This window comes from Hyperolius riggenbachi, chromosome 5 (assembly GCF_040937935.1).
Source record: "Hyperolius riggenbachi isolate aHypRig1 chromosome 5, aHypRig1.pri, whole genome shotgun sequence".
Lineage (NCBI taxonomy): Eukaryota > Metazoa > Chordata > Amphibia > Anura > Hyperoliidae > Hyperolius > Hyperolius riggenbachi.
In genome coordinates this window covers 343,306,459-343,328,566 of record NC_090650.1, presented here as the reverse complement: position 1 = coordinate 343,328,566, position 22,108 = coordinate 343,306,459, and the positions used below count along the sequence as shown (strand labels likewise).

Genomic DNA, 22,108 nt, shown 5'->3' with positions numbered 1-22,108 from the left:
AATGCATGTGATGGTGTGGTGTGATGTGCTGCGTTAGGCTCTTATGCCACGCGCAAATCGCACTGCAAAATGGGCTTGATTCACAAAACTGTGATAACTGCTATCACAGCACTTATCACACGAGCTGCCGCTCGCCGAGGTTTCACGTGATAAGTAGAGGTTTGTGCGCGATCATGTGTGCTTTTCACGTGATCATGCGCAAGCTTCTGCTTATCACATGAAGTCACGCTGTTCGCGTGAAAACCGCAGCTTGTGTGATAACTGCTGTGATAGCATTTATCACAGTTTTGTGAATCAAGCCCAATGTGTGAAAGGAGCCCAAGGGCCCTTTCACACTGAGGCGGTGTGGTGTAGTAAATTTACCGCACCGCAGCCTAATGCTAATCTGTGGGGGAGTTCCCACTCCCCACATTGTGGCACGCTGTGCCGGAAGTGCCCTAATTCAGTAAGGACCTCTTGGTCCGAAACATGTCGGATTTTTGTGATGTCTGGATGCGTCCTGAATAAAGTCCTATGAACAAGTGGATAAGTGTGGACCATCTTTGTGTTTTCTCAGAATCTTTTGGGATCCAGCTTCCAGGATCCAGCACTGTCTGGTACTGGGAGTTGAGCGGTGTATTTTCATGTTTACTGTGCCCTATCTAACCCGCTTCAATGCCTACGTTACCACGCGGCTCCTGCGCGATCTGCGTCGGGCTGGAAGTCATGTCAGTCTATGGTAGCGTTCACACTTTTAAAAAGCCACCACAAATATCTGTGTTGCGCATGCATGGAAGCGTATTTTTAAAAAATACACTTCTGCGCACGTCATCAATTGCTAAACAGGAAGTGAGAGTCACTGCCTGCTTGGCCAGATGCCAGACGGGGAATACTGCATAGTAATGCTGTATTCCCCAAAGGCCTGTTTCATATGCGTGTGAAACCGGCCTCAATGTTTTGAAGAAAAGATTAAATCTTTGACATAATAGCTCAAAATACATGTTTATTTAAAATGCAAGGTAATATACAACCCCCCCCCCCCCCCCATATTTGAAATGTATACCTTAAAATTCAGTCTGTCCATGTTATCAGCTGAAGCTTCTTTTTGTAGCGTGATTGGATTTGAACGCCCTTTATCACCATAAAACACTAGAGCCAGTTGCAGCATATTGTCTAGGGTATCTGTGTTTTGGTTTTCATTGCGCCGTGCAGACAAATGGATTTTCCATTCCCCATCTGTGGTTAAAGTTATTAAATATCATAAATATATTTAAAACTATTATGCATTGGACACCAATCAAGTACATGTAATTAAACAGAAAGCCTTGAAAGTTTAATAAAGTTTGCCTAAGGCAGACTTAGAGATGCATAAATCAATTATTAAGGTAGGTTTTTTTTCATTTAATTTATTCAGGTAAGTTTTTTTCCCCATCAAAACTGCATAAAGTATTCTATGCATAATTCCATGAAAATGATGTGCATATAAATATTTTTTACAGTTGCGTTTACGCAATGTCACTGATGACTGCCAAGGGAAAAATACAAGACAAGAATTACTGAGATGCATAAAGAATTGCCCCCTATGTCAGTACTTTGTAGAATCTCCATTTTCTTTAACTACAGATTATGCCGTTGCATTTTATGACATAGCTGATGTATTGATATATTAACATCTATCTAGTGATCACTTTTTAGCTGTTTCTAATTCTCAGCTCAGAACAGCTCAGTTTCGACAGTTTGCTAATGTTTACTAAATGTATCTGACAAAGGAATGTAAACAAAAGATGTTATCACCTCTTTGGATGCTGCCAGAAGCTGCCCACCGAAGCAAGGAGCGCTGTGTTTAACTGTTTGAATGCTGTTCAGCTACTTTTTTTGTGATAGTAGATTTTATGCTGTAAATAATCTTTTAGAGCAAAGAGGAAATGCTGAGCTAACTTCACACCACTTTAACTCACAATTTTCACTCCTTAAATGACTTACCTCATAATTTATCTCTCGTTATCTAACTTAACTTATGATTTATCTCTACCTCTTTGACTTAAGTCATGATTAATCTCTACTTATCTGTTTATCTCATGAGCTATTTCTCCTTCGGGTGTATACAATAAACTGTGTTAAGCAGAATTGTGTCTTATTAAGGCCCGGTTCACCCTGTATTTTAAAGCCAAACATATCCGGTAAAGCGGATATGGCTTGGCCTGGGTAAGAAATCCTCCCTCCCTCACCCACCCACTCAGGAGTCTAGCGTTCCCAGTCCCGACATTCCCCCCCCAGACCCCCACCCCCAATGGAGCGTCCCCACATTAGCCCCCCCAACCCCCCACCCCCAGTGGAGCATCCCCACACCCCCCCCCCCCCAGACCCCCACCCCCAATGGAGCGTACCCACATTACCCCCCCCCCCCCCCCCCAGATGGAAAGCCTGACAAGAGAAGAGTCTTAGTTGCTTCAAGATTAGTTGTTTTTTTTCACCAAACTAATCAAAATGATTACAATTAATCACAGGTGGAAGCCAATTATATTGGTTAGTAGGTGGTGGTGGTGGTGGGGGGGGGGGGTTACACCTCTACCAATCTCAGTGATTTTGGATATATATATGTACATATTTTATAGCTTGCACTGGTTGTGCGGTTTCTGAGATGGGAATTTAGTTCTGCAATTCAGTAGCAGCAGCTTTTGTGGTGCTTTATGAAGTATTTATAATCACAAATATGGGTTGCAGTCCCTGCAGCCACCGAATATCGCCAACGGGGAAATAACCTTCCCGCTCGGTATTCCAGGTCCTACTGGATGGTCGCACTCCTGGTTGGTCCTTCTTGGTTGTAGATAACACTACACCCAGAAGGAGAACACCTCCAAAGGAGATGTAATGTATAGTACTGGGGGGTGGAGGCACACAAATAGAGGTAATGTAATGAAATAAAAAATAATAAGGTGGAGGGAGGTGCTGAATAAATAATTTAATCCTTTTACATTAACCCTGTGGTTTGGGTTCTTACATCTGTAGTGGTAAAGATACCTCCCTCCACCTTATTATTTTTTTGTTTCATTACATTACCTATTTTTGGGTGCCTCAACCCCAGGAGGGGGAGCAGTGGGCAACCACATGCTTGGGGCATTCCCTGCTACTGTATGTTCCCCTTTTCTGGTGTGGTGTTCCCAAGTCACGCAGTGTTGCATACCTTTGCAGTTGGACAAATTCACAAGGAGATAGTGACCCTTTCACACACACACACACACACACACACACACACACACACACACACACACACACACACACACACACACACACACACACACACACACACACACTTTACACACACACACACTTTACACACCACACCACACACACACACACACACACTTTACACACCACACACACACACACACACACACACACACACACACACACACACACACACACACACACACACACACACACACACACACACACACACACACACACACACACACACACACACACACACACACCACACACACACACACACACACACACACACACACAGTAATAATTCTTTGTGAATCTCTCACCTGATGTCATGAACTGATTTTCATCCAGAAGAGTGTTGGGGTTGTTGATTTCTGTCATTTCTGAAGTGATAGAAAATGTTGATCAGTCATTGAGTAACATGTCTGATATTCACACAGCAACAAAGACTATAACCCATATGCAATTATTTTTTTTCACCCGAGTTATCTCCTAGGAGATAATTTTCATCTTTCCTGTAAACTAAATTTTCAGCATTTTACAACCGAAAAAGTACCCAAAAGTTGGTGAAAAAGTACTATCAAATTTATTTTGAGTATTTTCTTGCTTGCTGATGACTTAAAAGTCATTTTTATGACAAGTTGTAAAAATATCACCTAGGTGAAAAGTCTAGAAAAAGTTAATTGCATATGGCCCTATGTCTCCACTGCTCACACACTGGTTCACAAACCAATGCAAAAGAAAGCAGCTCCGTTTCTAAGGGGGTGCCCGCTCGGGGCACAATTCAGAAAGGGAGCGCAGGAGGAGGGAGCAGTGGGCACACTAATACAGCCATGGGGTAAAGGGCCCCCCTCCTCCCCCCTCCCCTTGGGCCCACCTTCAGTGCTCCTTTCTACTTACTGACATGCTTTTTTGGAGTAGAAACCTTTATATAGCAAAGTTCCCGTTATCCAGAACTCATACAACAGTGTCAACTAACTGGCATGCCTGAGTGAGATAATGGGGCTGAACTTTTGGGGGTTTTGGGGTGGGGTTTAGAGCAGGAATTTCTCACTGATCATTTTGCCTCCTTCTTCATCTCATCCTGCACCTCCCAGCGGCTTTCCGGTGTTCATGCATGGCTATTACATGTCATGTGACTCGATCGGGGTCAGGTGACATGCCGGGAGCCATACACTGAAAATGCCGGAAAGCTGCTGAGAGCTTGAAGATGTATAAAACATGGCGCCTGGATGATCGGTGAGTATTTCCTGCTTGGGGGGAATCCTTCAAGCAACCGGCAAGCACAGGTACCCGACATCAGGTCATCCCCGCCTGTGCCAGATACCGGGGGTCATGCTGTAGTGTGTTTGTAAATCATCCTTCCCATGTAGAACACTGAGAGTGGGATCAATAGAAGAAATGATAGAGAACACACCATACTATAACCATATACAAGAGAACGATACAAGATCCAGATTTATAAAATGCCCTTAGAAAACCTTGCCTTTTTTTTAACTTCTTATTAATCAAGCCGCACTGACCTGTCACTGGTAGAGTCATGGACATCATTTTAGTTTTCTCGTTTTTCCACGACTGGGCTATAAAGATGTATTTGTTTTTGATGAATGATCCTTCCTCAACCACAGCTTTCTCCAGCTGTAAATTAGTTTGCTTTTCTTTCTCTATGAGCAGCTCCTGTATTATGCCGATGTCAACAGTTTCCAATTGAAATCCAACTGCCTGATAGATAAAAGCAGAGGAGCATCATGTTTATGAGTTCCACAGAACAACCAAATACAGAGAGAGCAACGCTCCCAATAAACACCAATCTATCAAACGCTACCACTGCAGAATACGGATGGACAATGACACATACTAGGAATTCTACCTGCTGCAAATTTTAGGTTTTTTATGCAGTTTTGAAAAACTGTTTTGCATAGTATTTTAGTTGTAGGGCTTTTGGGCCCTTATTAGCGCTTAACGCACTCCTAGGAGTTCTGGTTCACCATCACCATGAGCTTGCTGAGCAATCTGTATCTCTGGATGTTTCAAGTCCTAACCCATAGAGCTATATTACTCCATGCCATGCACTGATGTCTGTATGAATATTGGATTATTGTGGTTTTGCACTTTTCATAGGCTGACACATCATTGTATTCCAGCAGTTCTGGAGGCGTGTTTGGCTTTCAGGGGCAACAAAGGGGACATTTTGCATATTCAGCAGTGATGCATTGTGGGACAATGCTCACTCCAAGCTGAATAATTGCAAACACTGTTCTGTTTTGCATAGCATTTTAGCAAGGAGACTTTTTGGTCCTCTTTAGCCCCTTACACACTCCTAGGAGTTCTGGCTCACCATGAACTTGCTGGATTATCTGTAACTCTTTTATGCAGTTATTCACCTTGAAATTCAACCAAAATCATCAGCTACTGAATTTGGTTGGTCTAATTTCAAACTGCATAAACCTGCGTAAAACCAACCTAAAACTTGCATCAACTTGAAACTATTATAATCTTATTGACCATCTCTACTGCTGAACCTGAAACCTATACCGCTTAACGTAAAATATACATTAGAATGTAATACATTAATAAAGATATCAATTTTTACGTTAATTATCTTGGTTTTAGTATCAGAAATACTTCTCATATCTTTAAAGGACAACTGTAGTGAGAAGAATATGGAGGATGCCATATTTATTTTCAGTTGCCTGGCAGTCCTGCTTATCAGTTTGGCTGCAGTAGTGTCTGAATAACACAAGAAAAAAAGAATGCAGCTAATCCAGACAGATCTGACAATAATGTAAAAAAAAACTGATCTGCTGCATGCTTGTTCAGGGTGTATGGCTAAAAGTATTGAGGCAGAGGATCAGCAGGATAACCACTGGTATTGCTTATAAGAAAATAGATATGGCAACCTCCATATCTCTCTCACTTCAGTTGTCCTTTAAATTGCTGCATATTAGTATGTAATCCTGCCTAGGCTCTGTCCTCATGAAAGCTTCTATCCCGGAGCACTCTGGAAGATCATGAAGTCCGATTTTGGATTCTGATTAAAAATCTTAGCAGCATGCAGTATGTTTTTTAATCAGCATCCAAAATCAGATCAGATAAAAAATCGGAATTGCATGTAGTGTGAAAGAGGCCTTAGACTGTTAATTGCAGGGTTCTTAAACTTGGCTCACCCTGTGGCAATGAGATTAATATTCAGGAAAGTGGGTGGAGCCTACAACAGCCAATTAAAATGTGCCTATAGATTTTCAAGGGAATATTTAAACTGCTGCCATTCTTACACCATTAATGGCAGAGGCCTCAAACCTGCTACAATCAGTTATTAAAGGGGCACTATGGCGAAAAATTGTAAAATTTCAAATATGTGCAAACATATACAAATGAAAAGTACATTTTTTCCAGAGTAAAATGAGCCATAAATTACTTTTCTCCTATGTTGCGGTCACTTACAGTAGGTAGTAGAAATCTGACAGAAGTGACAGGTTTTGGACTAGTCCATCTCTTCATAGGGGATTCTCAGGGGTTTATTTATTTTCAAAAGCACTTAGTGAATGGCAGTTGCTCTGTCCAACTGTCAAAAAACTGTGTATCAAGCAGGGAAGCTGGCTAGCATCACTGTTTAAATCCTTTTTAGGGAATATCTTTATAAAGAATTAAGGCCATGCTGAGAATCCCCTATGAAGAGATGGACTAGTCCAAAACCTGTCACTTCTGTCAGATTTCTACTACATACTGTAAGTGACAGCAACATAGGAGAAAAGTAATTTATGGCTCATTTTACTATGGAAAAAACATACTTCGTATTTGGTTTTTTTGCACATATTTTACATTTTACAATTTTTCACCATAGTGCCCCTTTATGTGACTGGGGTTCAAACTCACTAAAAGGGGCAGAGCCACAAATAGCCAATCAGACTTATTTTCTGGATAAACTGCTTCCATTCACACAATTTTGATGCCAGGAACCTGAAAGCTTACAAACTTGGTCACTGAGTGACTGTGTGTCAAGGTTACAAAAAGTGGGTGGAACCAAATACAAATTTCACTGGGAAAATGTAAACTGCAGCCATTCTTACACTGTTAATGGCAGGGTTCTTAAATTTTGCACAGTTGGTTACTGGGTGACTGTGATAAATATTCAGAAAAGTGGGTGGAGCCTACAAAAGCCAATACAAAATGCACCTATTGATTTTCAAGGGGAATATTTAATTGCTGCCATTCTTGCACTGTTAACCTGCTGGGCGTTCTGAGGGTTTTTTTTCACCCGATTTTTTTTCATATCATGTAGCTAGCCTAGCGCTAGCTACATGATTCTCCCCTTGCAGCCCTTTCCCTCCCACCCTTCTGATCGCCGCCGGCGATCACGCCCATAAGGAAATCCTGTTCTGAACGGGATTTTCTTTAGGGCTTCCCCGGTCGCCATGGCGACGAACGGAGTGACGTCATCGACGTTGTGACGTCACAGGGACTCCCGATCCACCCCAAAGCGCAGCCTGGCGGCGATTGGCCAGGCTGCGCACGGGGTCTGCAGGGGGGAGGGGGCCCTCGATTGGCGGCGGATCGGCGGCGATTGGGTAGGACACGCAGCAAGCAAAGTGCTTGCTGCATGTTTAAAACAATAAATTATTAAAATCGGCCCAGCGGGGCCTGAGCGGTGCCCTCTGAGTGACTGTGGTTCAAATTCAGAAAAGGGGGTGGAGCCACAAACAGCCAATTAGATTTGTTTCATTTAGATGGGAAAATACAAATTATTGATGTCAAAGCTCACAAACTTTGTCATTGATGTTTGTGTGGTAGGGTTAGAAAAAGTGGGCAGAGCAAACAGCAGCCAAATACATACCCGTACAACGCCGGGTCATCAGCCAGTATTAGGAGTACATTTCCAGTACTGTCTCACTTATTATAGCCAATAATAACAAAAAAATGTATGGAAGAACTAGTATGCATTTTACACATTTCTTATAAAGTCTTTTGACTATGGTAGGGGAATATGTAGGTATCTGACGGTGGTAGGTATCTGTATCTTGCCAGTGCTGACATCAGTACTATATACAGTGGTGTGAAAAACTATTTGCCCCCTTCCTGATTTCTTATTCTTTTGCATGTTTGTCACACTTAAATGTTTCTGCTCATCAAAAACCGTTAACTATTAGAGCTGGTCCACACTAGGTCCGTAAACGTATCCGTGGCTGCGTTTTTCAAACCTGATGAAAAACGGAGTCCCGGATACTAATATTCAAAATAGCAGCCAGCCTCACCCAAGTAAAAAACTGATCCGTCTGCGTTTGCGGGGATCCGTTTTCAAAACCTGAACGGAAGGTCCGGATCTGCTGCATTTTCACGCAACGGATCAGGACCACGGATACACGCAGGGGTAGTGAAAGTAATGAGAAAACGCATCTCCAGCTCCACAGGCAAAAAACGGATGTTAAAACGGATAGCCTGAGCTTTATGATTGGCCCAAAAAAATCCTCCCACTCCTTCCTAATGATGGAGACGTTTTCTGTCATGGAAAAACCTGAACGGAAACTGATGCAAAACTGATGCACTTTCATCAGTTTGCAGTACGGTGGGTACTTCCCCTGATCCGGACTGCAGTGTCCGTCCTGCAACTGGGTCTAGTGTGGACCCACTCTTAGTCAAAGATAACATAATTGAACACAAAATGCAGTTTTAAATGATGGTTTTTATTATTTAGTGAGGAAAAAAAACTCCAAATCTACATGGCCCTGTGTGAAAAAGTGATTGCCCCCCTTGTTAAACCAAATAACTTAACTGTGGTTTATCACACCTGAGTTCAATTTCTGTAGTCACCCCCAGGCCTGATTACTGCCATACCTCTTTCAATCAAGAAATCACTTAAATAGGAGCTATCTGACACAGAGAAGTAGACCAAAAGCACCTCAAAAGCTAGACATCATGCCAAGATCCAAAGAAATTCAGAAACAAATGAGAACAAAAGTACTGTAATTGAGATCTATCAGTTTGGTAAAGGTTATAATGCCATTTCTAAAGCTTTGGGACTCCAGCGAACCACAGTGAGAGCCATTATCCACAAATGGCAAAAACATGGAACAGTGATGAACCTTCCCAGGAGTGGCCGGCCGACCAAAATTACCCCAAGAGCGCAGAGAAAACTCATCTGAGAGGCCACAAAAGACCCCAGGACAACATCTAAAGAACTACAGGCCTCACTTGCCTCATTTAAGGTCAGTGTTCACGACTCCACCATAAGAAAGAGACTGGGCAAAAACGGCCTGCATGGCAGATATCCAATGCGCAAACCACTTTTAAGCAAAAAGAACATTAAGGGCCCGTTTCCACTAGAGCGAATCCGCATGCGTTGTCTGCATGCGGATTCGCATAACCAATACAAGTGGATGAGACTGTTTCCACTTGTCAGTTTTTTGGTGCGTTTTTCTGTGCAGGATTTTTCTGCACGGTAGGGCCTGCAGAATTCGCCTGCGTGTGGAAAGCAGGCGATTCGCAGGCAATGTATTTAATAGGGGAAATCGCACATGCGTTTTTTGCCGCGATTTCACGTGCAAATTCGCACTAAAACTAATGTACATTGAGCCAGGCAGTGACATGGTTAAAATCGCTGATAGCCTGCCTATGCGAAATCGCATGCGAAATCGCGGCAAAAATCGCATGCGGAATCGCATCCACATGCGATTTTGTCAGCGGTGGAATCCCAGCGATTCGCACCGCACTAGTGGAAACGGGCCCTAAGGCTCATCTCAATTTTGCTAAAAAACATCTCAATGATTGCCAAGACTTTTGGGAAAATACCTTGTGGACCGACAAGACAAAAGTTGAACTTTTTGGAAGGTGCGTGTCCCGTTACATCTGGTGTAGAAGTAACACAGCATTTCAGCAAAAGAACATCATACCAACAGTAAAATATGGTGGTGGTAGTGTGATGGTCTGGGGTTGTTTTGCTGCTTCAGGATCTGGAAGGCTTGCTGTGATAGATGGAACCATGAATTCTACTGTCTACCAAAAAATCCTGAAGGAGAATGTCCGGCCATCTGTTCGTCAACTCACGCTGAAGCGATCTTGGGTGCTGCAGTAGGACTATGACCCAAAACACACCAGCAAATCCACCTCTGAATGGCTGAAGAAAAAAAAAATGAAGACTTTGCAGTGGCCTAGTCAAAGTCCTGACCTGAATCCTATTGAGATCATGTTGTGGCATGACCTTAAAAAGGCGGTTCATGCTAGAAAACCCTCAAATAAAGCTGAATTACAACAATTCTGCAAAGATGAGTGGGCCAAAATTCCTCCAGAGTGCTGTAAAAGACTCTTTGCAAGTTATCGCAAACGCTTGATTGCAGTTATTGCTGCTAAGGGTGGCCCAACCAGTTATTAGGTTCAGGGGGCAATTTCTTTTTCACACAGGGCCATGTAGGTTTTGAGTTTTTTTTCTCACTAAATAATATAAAAACCATCATTTAAAACTGCATTTTGTGTTCAATTATGTTATCTTTGACTAATAGTTAATGGTTTTTGATGAGCAGAAACATTTAAGTGTGACAAACATGCAAAAGAATAAGAAATCAGGAAGGGGGCAAATAGTTTTTCACACCAATGTATATATATATATATATATATATATATATATATATATATATATATATATATATATATATATATACACAATAATAATAATAAAACCAAAAATTGCTATAAATTCTTAACTGACTGGAAATTGCAGTATCAGAGAAGTACAATCTTTTATTAGCTTTTATAATTTTGTTTTGTTTATCTTAACGGCGAAAACATAAAAATCGCAATTACTTAAAGGAATAAAAGCTTCCAAATGATTATAAACAGGATCAGCTATTTCCAGCAGTTACACATTTACTAATAATGAACAGTAATCCAGGAAAACAAAGACCAAGTCTTTCTGATATTCCCCTTCAGAGGCTGCCGTTGCTATAGTACCACCATCGCTAGGTGCAGTGCAGCTAAATATATAGGGAATAAAAGAAAGCATCTGATTAATGAAGCCTTAGTAAAGAAGCAAGAACATAAAGACAAAAAGTTTTCATAAGGGCATAGTTGGCATTGTTCCTTCTAGGCAGGGGTCACATTGTGTGTATTTTTCTGCACTGCAAAACACACTTGACCACACATCCAATGTAATCTGATGGGGCATTGTTCTTGTTTTCCTGTTTGAGTTAAAAAAAATAACAAAAAAACCAAACTGACAGCTTGCTGCTGATTCCAGATCCTGCAAGTGATTCGCTATTATCGCATCCCTAACTGTGTGTAGTGAATTACATATGTGTTGTTCCCCTTGGACCTGTAATCATTATTCAACCACCCACTGCATTTCTGAAAACATGAAATATTTAAAATATTGAAGAAATTGCAATTTCAACACAAGTTGTCTGGACTAAGGATAGAAATTAGGATAAGGATAGAAATTAGTTAATAATAATATTCTGGATAGCCACATTGGAAGGAAGTCCTGGATTATTGTTGCCATAGATTACAATCGGTCCATTCATTTCCTGATAGTTTGTATGTTCTCTCCGTGTCTGTGTGGATTCACTCCGGGCACTCCGGTTTCCTCCCACATCCCAAAAACATACACATAAGTTTATTGGCTTCCCCGTAGATTGGCCTTAGACTACAATACATACACTAAATTATTAGATTGTGAGCTTCTATGCGGGAGAGTTAATTGACAAGACAATTTACTCTGTGCAATGCTGCGGAAGATGTCAAAACTATATAAATACTACATAATAATAATTCCTTCTGTTAGAATCCCTAATGAAGTTGTGGAGGATGCATGATGCTTTCACAGCTGAAATAATATTGTCCAGGGAAGTGTTCTGCGGTAAACATTGCACCCTTCATTTTCTTGTCACAATATCATAGCATAACAGCACTCTGCCATTGTCCTTACTCTACTAAAGCAATAATTATTTTTTCTTCATAGGAGAGTCCTCTGAGGTGGGGTGCATCACGTTAGTTAAAAGGCCAAATGCTTCATTACCAATGAATACATGTGGAAAACCTGCTCTTGTAATGCCAGGGCCATGCGGGCTGGAGGTAACAAATCCAAACATCCCTCTGTGAGCCATTTAAAGTGGACATCTGGTTTAAAAATAAAACTCACATTATCAGCACAGGCAGCAGAAGTTATAACTGAGTATCAGGAAAAAATGGCTAAAGATTACCACTTGTACCATAAAATCCAAGTTTTGTTGCATAGCCCAGCCCCCTTTATGAAAAAGTTGCATGGCGGTTTTCTGTCTTTCACAGTGCAAGGCTTGACAGGTTATGTCCCAAGTCAGTCTCTATGCCCCAATCTAGTGCCATGGCTCTGAGCACGACCGAGACAGGTATAGCACAGTTCAATAGTTCATAAGTATCACTCAAGACTAGTACCTTTGGTTTAGGAGGATGAGGCCCTCAGTGTTGATTGCCAGTAATGACAGATAGTTCAGGGAACAGGTAGCATGCAAGAATATCCAGGAAACAAGCAATGGTCGGTCCAGGCAGCAAGCAAGAATGCCCAGGTAACAAGCAAGGGTCGGTCCAGGCAGCAGGCAAGAGTATCCAGGTAGCAAGCAAGGGTCGGTCCAGGCAGCAGGCAAGAGAATCCAGGTAATAAGCAGAAGTCAATCCAGGCAGCAGACAAGAGTATACAGGTACAAGCAAGGGTCGGTCCAGGCAGCAGGCAAGAGTATCCAGGTAACAAGCAAGGGTCGGTCCAGGCAGCAGGCAAGAGTATCCAGGTAATAAGCAGAAGTCAATCCAGGCAGCAGACAAGAGTATCCAGGTACAAGCAAGGGTCGGTCCAGGCAGCAGGCAAGAGTATCCAGGTAACAAGCAAAGGTCGGTCCAGGCAGCAGGCAAGAGTATCCAGGTAATAAGCAGAAGTCAATCCAGGCAGCAGACAAGAGTATCCAGGTACCAGCAAGGGTCGGTCCAGGCAGCAGGCAAGAGTATCCAGGTAACAAGCAAAGGTCGGTCCAGGCAGCAGGCAAGAATGTCCAGGTAACAAGCAAGGGTCGGTCCAGGCAGCAAGCAAGAGTTTCCAGGTAACAAGCAAGGGTCGGTCCAGGCAGCAGGCAAGAGTACCCAGGTAACAAGCAGAAGTCGATCCAGGCAGCAGACAAGAGTATCCAAGTACAAGCAAGGGTTAGTAAACAGCAGACAAGAATGGTCAAATACAAGCCAAGATCAATTCCAGATAATACGAGTGTGCACCCAGCAACTAGCCACAGCTATGCTTATCATGTGCGATGACTGGGAGCACGCTGCACATTTAAATACAACTTTCATCCAATCAGTGGCTGGCCACACTCTGCACATCCAATCACAGCAGACGCACCTGCCAAGTGTCAGCCGCACAGTCAGCTGACTGTTAAGCGGATTCCAGAAGTGGCGGATTCCGCCCGGTTCTCGGCACAAACATCAGTATTCACAGGCAAGTTCCTTATACATAGATTGTTAAGAGATTATGTAATTTGTGGGTGGGAGGTGCCTCATAGTGTGGTCTGAGGGATACTCATGGAATTTACAGTGGAGGTCCACGTGTTCTCCAAAATACTGGAGCCACTGGAACTTCTGTAGGCATCCACATCATTGTAAATGGAATGGAATGGAATGGTAGGAAACATCAGCTATGGCCAATAAACAATCTTACAGAATGTTTAGTTTCTAGAAAAAAAATGGTATCACTCTGGTGGCATGAGTTGTACACATTTGGTGGTAGAGGTTCAGATTAGCTGCCACAACACAGCCCATGCTGTCTATTTTAATCAGAGCAAAGATATGTGGCTCAGTTGGTATCCAACCTAAAGAGGAACTTTAACCAAGGACTGAACTTCATCTCAACCAGTAGCTGATACCCCCTTTCCCATGAGAAATCTTTACCTTTTCTGGAGTAGATCATCAGGGGGGTCTGTATGGCTGATATTGTGGTGAAACCCCTCCCACAGTGTGATGTCATGACCATGGTCCTGACAGTTTGCTGCATTGTGGGAAATAACAGCTTTTTCCAGCTGCCAAGCAAGCAGTATCTCCCTCTCTGCATAGAACTCTAAAAAAAATGAACATTCCGTACAAATCACCTGGCAGAACTAAAGATGTCACCACCAGTGATACATTTCAGAACGTAAACCAGGGAGAGGAAAGAAAGATTTTACAATGGGGCAAAAACTGAATAAATAATCTATAAATGAAAATTGTTAAAAAATCTGCAATTTTATTTATTATGTTATTTTCACTCCAGTTCCTCTATAAATATACAGTATATAATGCAATGACAGAACATTCCTATTTCTAATGGAATGTGCCATTTTTCCAAACACTGGTTTGCGAGAGTCTCACATATTGGGCTTGGTTCACTAAACCGTGATAAGACAAATATCACACCTTATCAAAGATATCACACGTTATCAAAAGTTATCACACCTTATCAAAGTTAACATGCCTTATCAGAGTAGCATAGCGAGCGCTACGAACCAGCAGGGGCTCAGGGCAGGACGAGTGCCATTGCTAATTAGCATGCATAAGTTTGTAGCGCTCGCTGTGCTACTCTAATAAGGCGTGTTAACGTTGATAACGTGTGATATCTTTGATAAGGTGTGATATTTGTCTTATCACAGTTTAGTGAATCAAGCCCATTGATTGTAAGTTTGCCAAAAATCTTGCAAAACTGCCAGCTATGAGTTCACTCAACCCAATAAGGGACTTTAAAAAAAAATACACTGAATGGTATTTTTCAGCACTGCAACATATCACCTGGGGTAGCTTCTCAATGCAGATTTAGTGAATGAGGCCCAAGGTGTCCTATCTGGAGTCAGTGGTTCATTCATATATACAGGTAGTGCAGCACATTAATATTTTGGCACTGTCTAGTGTTACAATATGATTAAAAAACAGGAGATGATGCACACACAGACTTTAATTTCAAATGAAACAAATTGACCAGCTTGGCAAACTCCAGGCAAATTGCTTAAGCATTATGATGGGAATTAAGCCCACATTATTTACTACAGAATGCAATTATCGTCACACCAAAATTCTCTTTCTTGGCTGATTATTATTATGATTAAAATATATCAGTCTATGTTCCTGGAGTCTGTGGCTGTGAGTATTACAGTTGTTTCTATAATTGTAATACCAGGATTACACAGAACTCAATAAATAATGCAGAGGAAGGATAGCAAGCGAGTAATTGTATAGTGATGGAACACAGAGGCACATAATGACCAATACAATATTTTTCTTAATGCTGAAAATCAACATTGGTGAAGCTCTTTATTTTAAGAACAATGTGATAATTAGGGAAAAAAGTTCAGAAGTGAATTCACCAAATCTACAGCAATGGCCACCGATCAATTGCCTGATAGAGGATAATCTTACATTGGAAGTGAATTATTGCACAGGACAGAAGGAAAACATAGAGAAATGCACCCTGTATGTATTTAGAGCGTTTAGCCTGTCTAATTCCTCCTCATTTGTGTCTAATCACAAGTCGTAATTTGATCTCTCCCTTGTCACATGACTGCCATGGCAGAGATGGCAGATAAGCTCATTTGAAAGCACAGGGCGTTAACAATATGTCTGCTTTCATGAATCAGGAAGTAGAAACAGTGCAGATTTATTGCAGGATTTGTATCAGCTGTAACAAAGAAATGCTTTTTTATGTAAAGGTTATTATGCTGTTGTGTATCTTTTCGAGAAGAGATGACGTCCTGAGTTCAGGTCTGCTACGTTTGCTGAAATACCAAGCTTACAGAAAATATGCTGCAATAATTCTGAAGGAGACACATGTTAAATGTGTAGTGAGTAAAAATGCAGTACTCCACCTTCTCTTTGGAAGACAAACGTTTCTTTCTACAGACGAGCTTCCTTCTCCCGGAGTCCCCCAGAGCTCCTCTCAGAGTGATGAACAGAGTTATATCTGCAATTGGCTTAGGTATTTGGCTGAATCTGATGGAAACGCCATAGCTCTTCACTGAAAAAGCAAATCAATTGAAAACATTTTCAGTTCTGAAGGTTCAAAATAGCCGAGTTACATCTGTCAATAAAATGTTTTTGCCAAGTACATGTCCAATATTTATCCGTAAGTATTTTTATCAATACCAGCAATTTAAGTAGATTGGTCTACCCATTTCTACTAATACCAAGACTCGGTTAACCCTGCAAAACGAATCCGTGGAAAAACTGATCTGTGCAATGGATCAGTTTTTAAAAGGCATCAATTTTTCATCCCTGAACCTCTGTTCCATTGTCAATTTGATTCCCCCGCCACTGCGGATTTATCGCAGCCTCCCCAAACTTGTGGTCTCTTAGGCGTAATGTGCCAAACTGATATATTCTAGTGGAGCAATGCAAACACATCATATTAATTAACATAGGATCCGCTAACCACTTTTAGGATCTATTCTGTTTAGTTCCCCTAAACGGACCGTTTTTACTGCCAGTGTGAACCGGGCCCAAGACAGCTGGAACTTAAAAAGGTCATGGTTTCATGGGGTCTAGTAATTGATTAAAATTCTTCCTTTACTGTGGATTTGAAAACAACAACAAAAATAAATGTTTAAAAAATGTTCCTTCATTTTTTGTAAAAGTGAATTTATTTAAATCAAAGGAGGAGAAGGCACTACCCAGGGGACCCTAAATTATGCCTCAATATTCCATTTGGTGGTTCCCAAACATCCAAGTCCAGCATAACTAAAAGCTGCTAAAATATACTTTTATTCAAAGTTTAATTACATATCACTAATGTGTGTCTGTAACTTTCTATAAAGATACCTTATAGGACTGACATGGACAGAACAACTGCAGCAGTTCTCCCTCGTGGTCGCACAGGTAACATCATTCGGTTAATTCTTACTTTTCATTTTTGAAAATTTTTTTGAAGAATCTTTATAATTTGTACTTTTTTAAAGCCAGAAAGGGCTACAATGACATATGCAAAACACTGGTTGGCCAGTGACTGACTGGTTACCGACCAATGAGAGTGACAGTAATTCTGAATTGTATAAACCACTAGGAGTGATGGGCTGAACTGCATAAAGGGATTTGCTGCTGTTTGGTCATAATATATATTAAAAATATCAAGTAATAAATGAATATTAAAGAAAAAGTAGATAGCAGTGCCCTACAAAGCCATTGTTACACTTGCTGCATATTAAATGTACAAGTGATGCACTATTCAGTGTACTTCTTTGTAAAAACTGTACCTTGAGAAGAAAGAGAGCAGACACACAGCAGCAGGAAGTGGAAAAAGGGAGGGAATTGCCAAATCCCACTACTGTTTTAGCACTATTACCTGTAGGCATGTGTGTACTGTGCCTATTGGTAAATCCATCTCTGAGATCAGCACTGTGCTCTTAGTTGTTATTTTGTCACAGAACAACTTTAAATGCCAATAAAAATCATTTTTTCAGGATTCTGTTTTGTAAGATGTATCTGCTGAAGGCTGGTTGTAGATTTTCTGTTCTACATGAGCAAATTTAACTCAAAGGGCTTTATTCACTAAACCGTGATAACTCAAATATCACACCTTATCAAAGATATCACACCTTATCAAAGATATCACATATTATCAAAGATATCAAACCTCATCAATGATATCACACCTTATCAAAGTTAACACGCCTTATCAGAGTAGCACAGCGAGGGCTCAGGGCAGGATGAGTGCCGTTGCCAATTTGACTTATTTATTTATTTATTGTATTTATAAAGCGCCAACATATTACGCAGCGCTGAACATTAATTTAGGTTACAGACAATATTTAGGGGTGACATATAGCAATATGACAATATGGGAATACAAGAAAACCAGATCACACAGCACAGTATGAGTACCAGGTAATGCTTAGTCAGTCACTGGATGGAGCATGGAGATTAGGCAAGTTAGGTTCACTCAGATGCATAGCATGGGTTCACAGTAATGGAGGTGCATGATTAGGTAGGACACAAAAGGAGGAGGACCCTGCCCAAAGGCTTACAATCTAGAGGGAGAGGTAAGGACACGAACGGTAGGGGACCAGAGTTCAGCTGTGGGTTTAGAGCACTTGTGAGGGGTAGTAGGTCAGAGTGAAAAGGTGAGTTTTGAGGGCTTTCTTGAAGATGATGAAGGAGGGGGCTGCCCTAATGGGTGGAAGTAGGGAGTTCCATAGTGTTGAAGCAGCTCTTGAGAAGTCCTGGAGGCGTGCATGGGACTGGGTGATGCGGGGGGGGGGGCGGTTAAGCGAAGTTCATTGGAAGAGCGGAGTGAGCGGCTAGGTGTGTACCTCTGAGTAAGATTGGAAATGTAGGTTGGACAGGTTTTGTGGACAGATTTGTAGGTCAGACACAGTATCTTGAATCTGATTCTGGACTGGATAGGAAGCCAGTGGAGGGATTCTAGGAGGGGATCTGCCGTGGTGGAGCGATGGGAGCAGTGGATAATTCTGGCTGCCGCATTCATGATGGACTGCAGTGTGGCTGTTCGGGTCATAGGGAGAACAGACAGCAGGGCATTGCAGTAGTCAAGGCGGGAAATTATGCGGGCATTAACAGGCATAAGTTCGTAGCGATCGCTATGCTACTCTGATAAGGTGTGTTAACTTTGATAAGGTGTGATATCAAGCCCTAGGATTGCATTAGAGTGCATGTATCACTCACAAATTTGTGTTATTGCCCCCAGATTATGTGGTGATCTTCTCCTGTCTGGACAATTGAGGATCTACAAACCCGCTGCAGATCAGCTTGTCTGCACTCTGCACCACAGAAGGTTAAATTGAGACCCCTTATAGATAATAGTGCTTCATGTGCCAGCATCTTGGGGGTCCGGGATAAAAACTTTGTAAGACAAATAACATTTATATCACACTTTTCTCCCGGTGGACTCAAAGTGCTTCAGGACTGCAGCCGCTTAGGGCATGCTGCACAGGCAACCAAGATCATTAAGGATCTTTGGACAACGACTTTTGAAAAATCGTTTGAGCGATCAGATAATTCTGATTGGAAGAAAAATCGTTCACGACACCATCAACATACCAATCTTTGCTTCCTATCTATCACAACCAACAAGAAAATTCCAATTTTGGTTTGACGAAAATCCAATCGGACGCAATCATTTGTGCCCATAAATGGAGATTATTTACAACCAATACGATCCAAGAAATTCTGATCCCTAAAATGATTTTTCGCTAGAAGTTGGACCGTTAGTGACCACTTTTAGCATTTTACCTACTTGGTTGAGCCAGGTTACAAACCTTAGTCAAAGGCTCGAACCCTACATCAGAGGCAACAGCCCTACTAGTACGCTATCCAGCTGACCGGCTAGCTCATGCTTTGTAGAAGCCACAAAATAAATAATAATAATAATAATAGAGGCCCTACTAGTATGCTCTCCAGCTGACCGGCTAGCTCATGCTTTGTGGAAGCCACAAAATAAATAATAATAATAATAATAATAATAAAGGTAAAACAAGCAAACCTGTTAATAGCGGGCTGGATGAATTTAATGCAGGAAGCTCAGAAACTAGTTTGTCTACTTTGCTGCTAAATGTTTGAAAAAATGGAAATTCCAAAATGTCCCCAGTCTGCTGATGCTCCAGTTTTACCTGAAAAACATTAAATGTTATCCAAGGACATAAACATATTTAAATTCAGATATCTTTCTCTCAAGGCTGAGTCTTGCTGAGTCTTAGCTATGCAATTATGTTTGCCATATCTGCTTGCACCTTTCTCTATCCATTGCCAGGCGCTATTTTGCTTGGTGGGCAGGCCACTTGCATCATACAGCAAATAAAGGTGATGATGACCTTGCATTGCAATACCTTGCAATGTTTTCTTAATCAAAAACTGTACAAGCTCATACGTGCATTATGCATAAAGTGAGATTAATTCCTTTTTCCTTTAATTTCCTGTATAAATTGTTGGTTGTTACGATAAAAAAATGTCAGTTAAATATATCATATAGGAGACACACACAGTGATATCTGAGAAGTGAAATGAAGTTTATTGGATTCACAGAAAGTGTGCAATAATTTTTTTAAACAAAATTTGGCAGGTGCATAAAATTGGGCACCACAAAAAAGAAATGAAATCAATATTTAGTAGATCATCCTTTTGCAGAAATCACAGCCTCTAAACGCCTCCTGTAGGTTCCAATGAGAGTCTGGATTCTGGTTGAAGGTATTTTGGACCATTCCTCTTTACAAAACATCTCTAGTTCATTCAGGTTTGATGGCTTCCGAGCATGGACAGCTTTCTTTAACTCACACCACAGATTTTCAATTATATTCAGGTCTGGGGACTGAGATGGCCATTCCAGAACGTTGTACTTGTTCCTCTGCATGAATGCCTTCGTGGATTTTGAGCAGTGTTTAGGGTTGTTTTGTTGAAAGATCCAGCCTCGGCGCAGCTTCAGCTTTTTCACTGATTCCTGGACATTGGTCTCCAGAATCTGGAATCTTGAGTGGAATCCATGTGTTCCTCAACTTTGACAAGATTCCCAGTCCCTGCACTGGCCACACAGCCTCACAGCATGATGGAACCACCACCATATTTTAGTGTAGGTAGCAGGTGTTTTTCTTGAAAAGCTTTGTTGTTTTTTCTCAATGCATAACGTGCCTTGTTATGCCCAAATAACTCAATTTTAGATTCATCAGTGCACAGCACCTTATTCCAAAGTAAAGCTGGCTTGTACAAATGTGCTTTAGCATACCTCAAGCGGCTATGTTTGTGCTGTGGGTGAAGAAAAGACTTCCTCTGCATCACTCTCGCATACAGCATCTCCTTGTGTAAAGTGCGCTGAATGGTTGAACGATGCACAGTGACTCCATCTGCCTCAAGATGATGTTGTAGGTCTTTGGTGCTGGTCTGTGGGTTGACTCTGACAGTTCTCACCATTTGTCGCTTCTGCTTATCCGAGATTTTTTTTTGGTCTGCCACTTCGAGCCTAAACTTAAACTGAGCCTGTGGTCTTCCATTTCCTCAGTATGTTCCTAGCTGTGGAAAAAGATAGCTGAAATCTCAGAGACAGCTTTCTGTATCCTTCCCCTGAACCATGATGGTGAACAATCTTTGTCTTCAGGTTATTTGAGAATTGTTTTGAGACCCCCATGTTGCTACTCTTCAGAGAAAATTAAAGGAGGAGGGAAACTTACAATTGACACCCTTAAATACTCTTTCTCATAATTGGATTCACCTGTGTATGTAGGTCAGGGGTCACTGAGCTTACCAAGCCAATTTGAGTTCCAGTAATTAGTTCTAAAGGTTTTGGAATCAATAAAATGACATGCACCTGCCTAATTTTATTTAAATAATTATTGCACACTTTCTGTAAATCCAATAAACTTAATTTCACTTATCAAATATCACTGTGTGTGTCTCCTATATGATATATTTAACTGATATTTTTCATCGTAACAACCAACGATTTATACAGGAAAATCATGACGATCAACAAGGTTGCCCAAACTTTCGCATCCCACCGCATATATATATATATATTTATATATATATATATATATATATATATATATATATATATATATATCGGAGAGGTATTTTTCCCCCAACAAAATGCCTGAGAATGAAACGAAAGAACATTTAAAAAAAAACGTTTGCGAGAATGAATTTTGAATTGCAGTTTATTTTATTTTTTTTACACTACAGCATTTCATACTTTCGCCACTTAGTCTTGCACATACACCTCAGAAACCTTTGGCCGCCTCCCGTAGACTGAGCGGTAGCAACAGATCGAAGAGGTATTTCATGGTCAGGAACATCTTCAACTCTCAGTAAGCTCTTTGGACAAACTGTGAACTGTGATCTTGCATATAGTTGCTTTAAAATTCCTTGTGCTGTTCCAAGTCGGTAAAAGCCGTCTTCTGTCACATTCATAACAACTGCCAACAGATTGTGCAAC

General features: G+C 41.3%; 1 protein-coding gene across 4 annotated transcripts in view; it reads right to left on the bottom strand.

Moving 5' to 3' along the window:
* RP1 (RP1 axonemal microtubule associated) overlaps positions 1 to 22,108 on the bottom strand; it is a 542,476-nt gene that overhangs the window by 53,074 nt on the left and 467,294 nt on the right. For all 4 annotated transcript variants that reach the window (XM_068237387.1, XM_068237386.1, XM_068237388.1 and 1 more), the window contains 5 exons: positions 19,670 to 19,796; positions 16,044 to 16,192; positions 4,734 to 4,932; positions 3,534 to 3,593; positions 1,043 to 1,215 (listed from right to left, as the gene is read on the bottom strand). In XM_068237387.1, the coding sequence (XP_068093488.1) occupies positions 1,043 to 1,215; positions 3,534 to 3,593; positions 4,734 to 4,932; positions 16,044 to 16,192; positions 19,670 to 19,796 (708 nt within the window). The remainder of the gene's footprint in view (positions 1 to 1,042; positions 1,216 to 3,533; positions 3,594 to 4,733; positions 4,933 to 16,043; positions 16,193 to 19,669; positions 19,797 to 22,108) is intronic.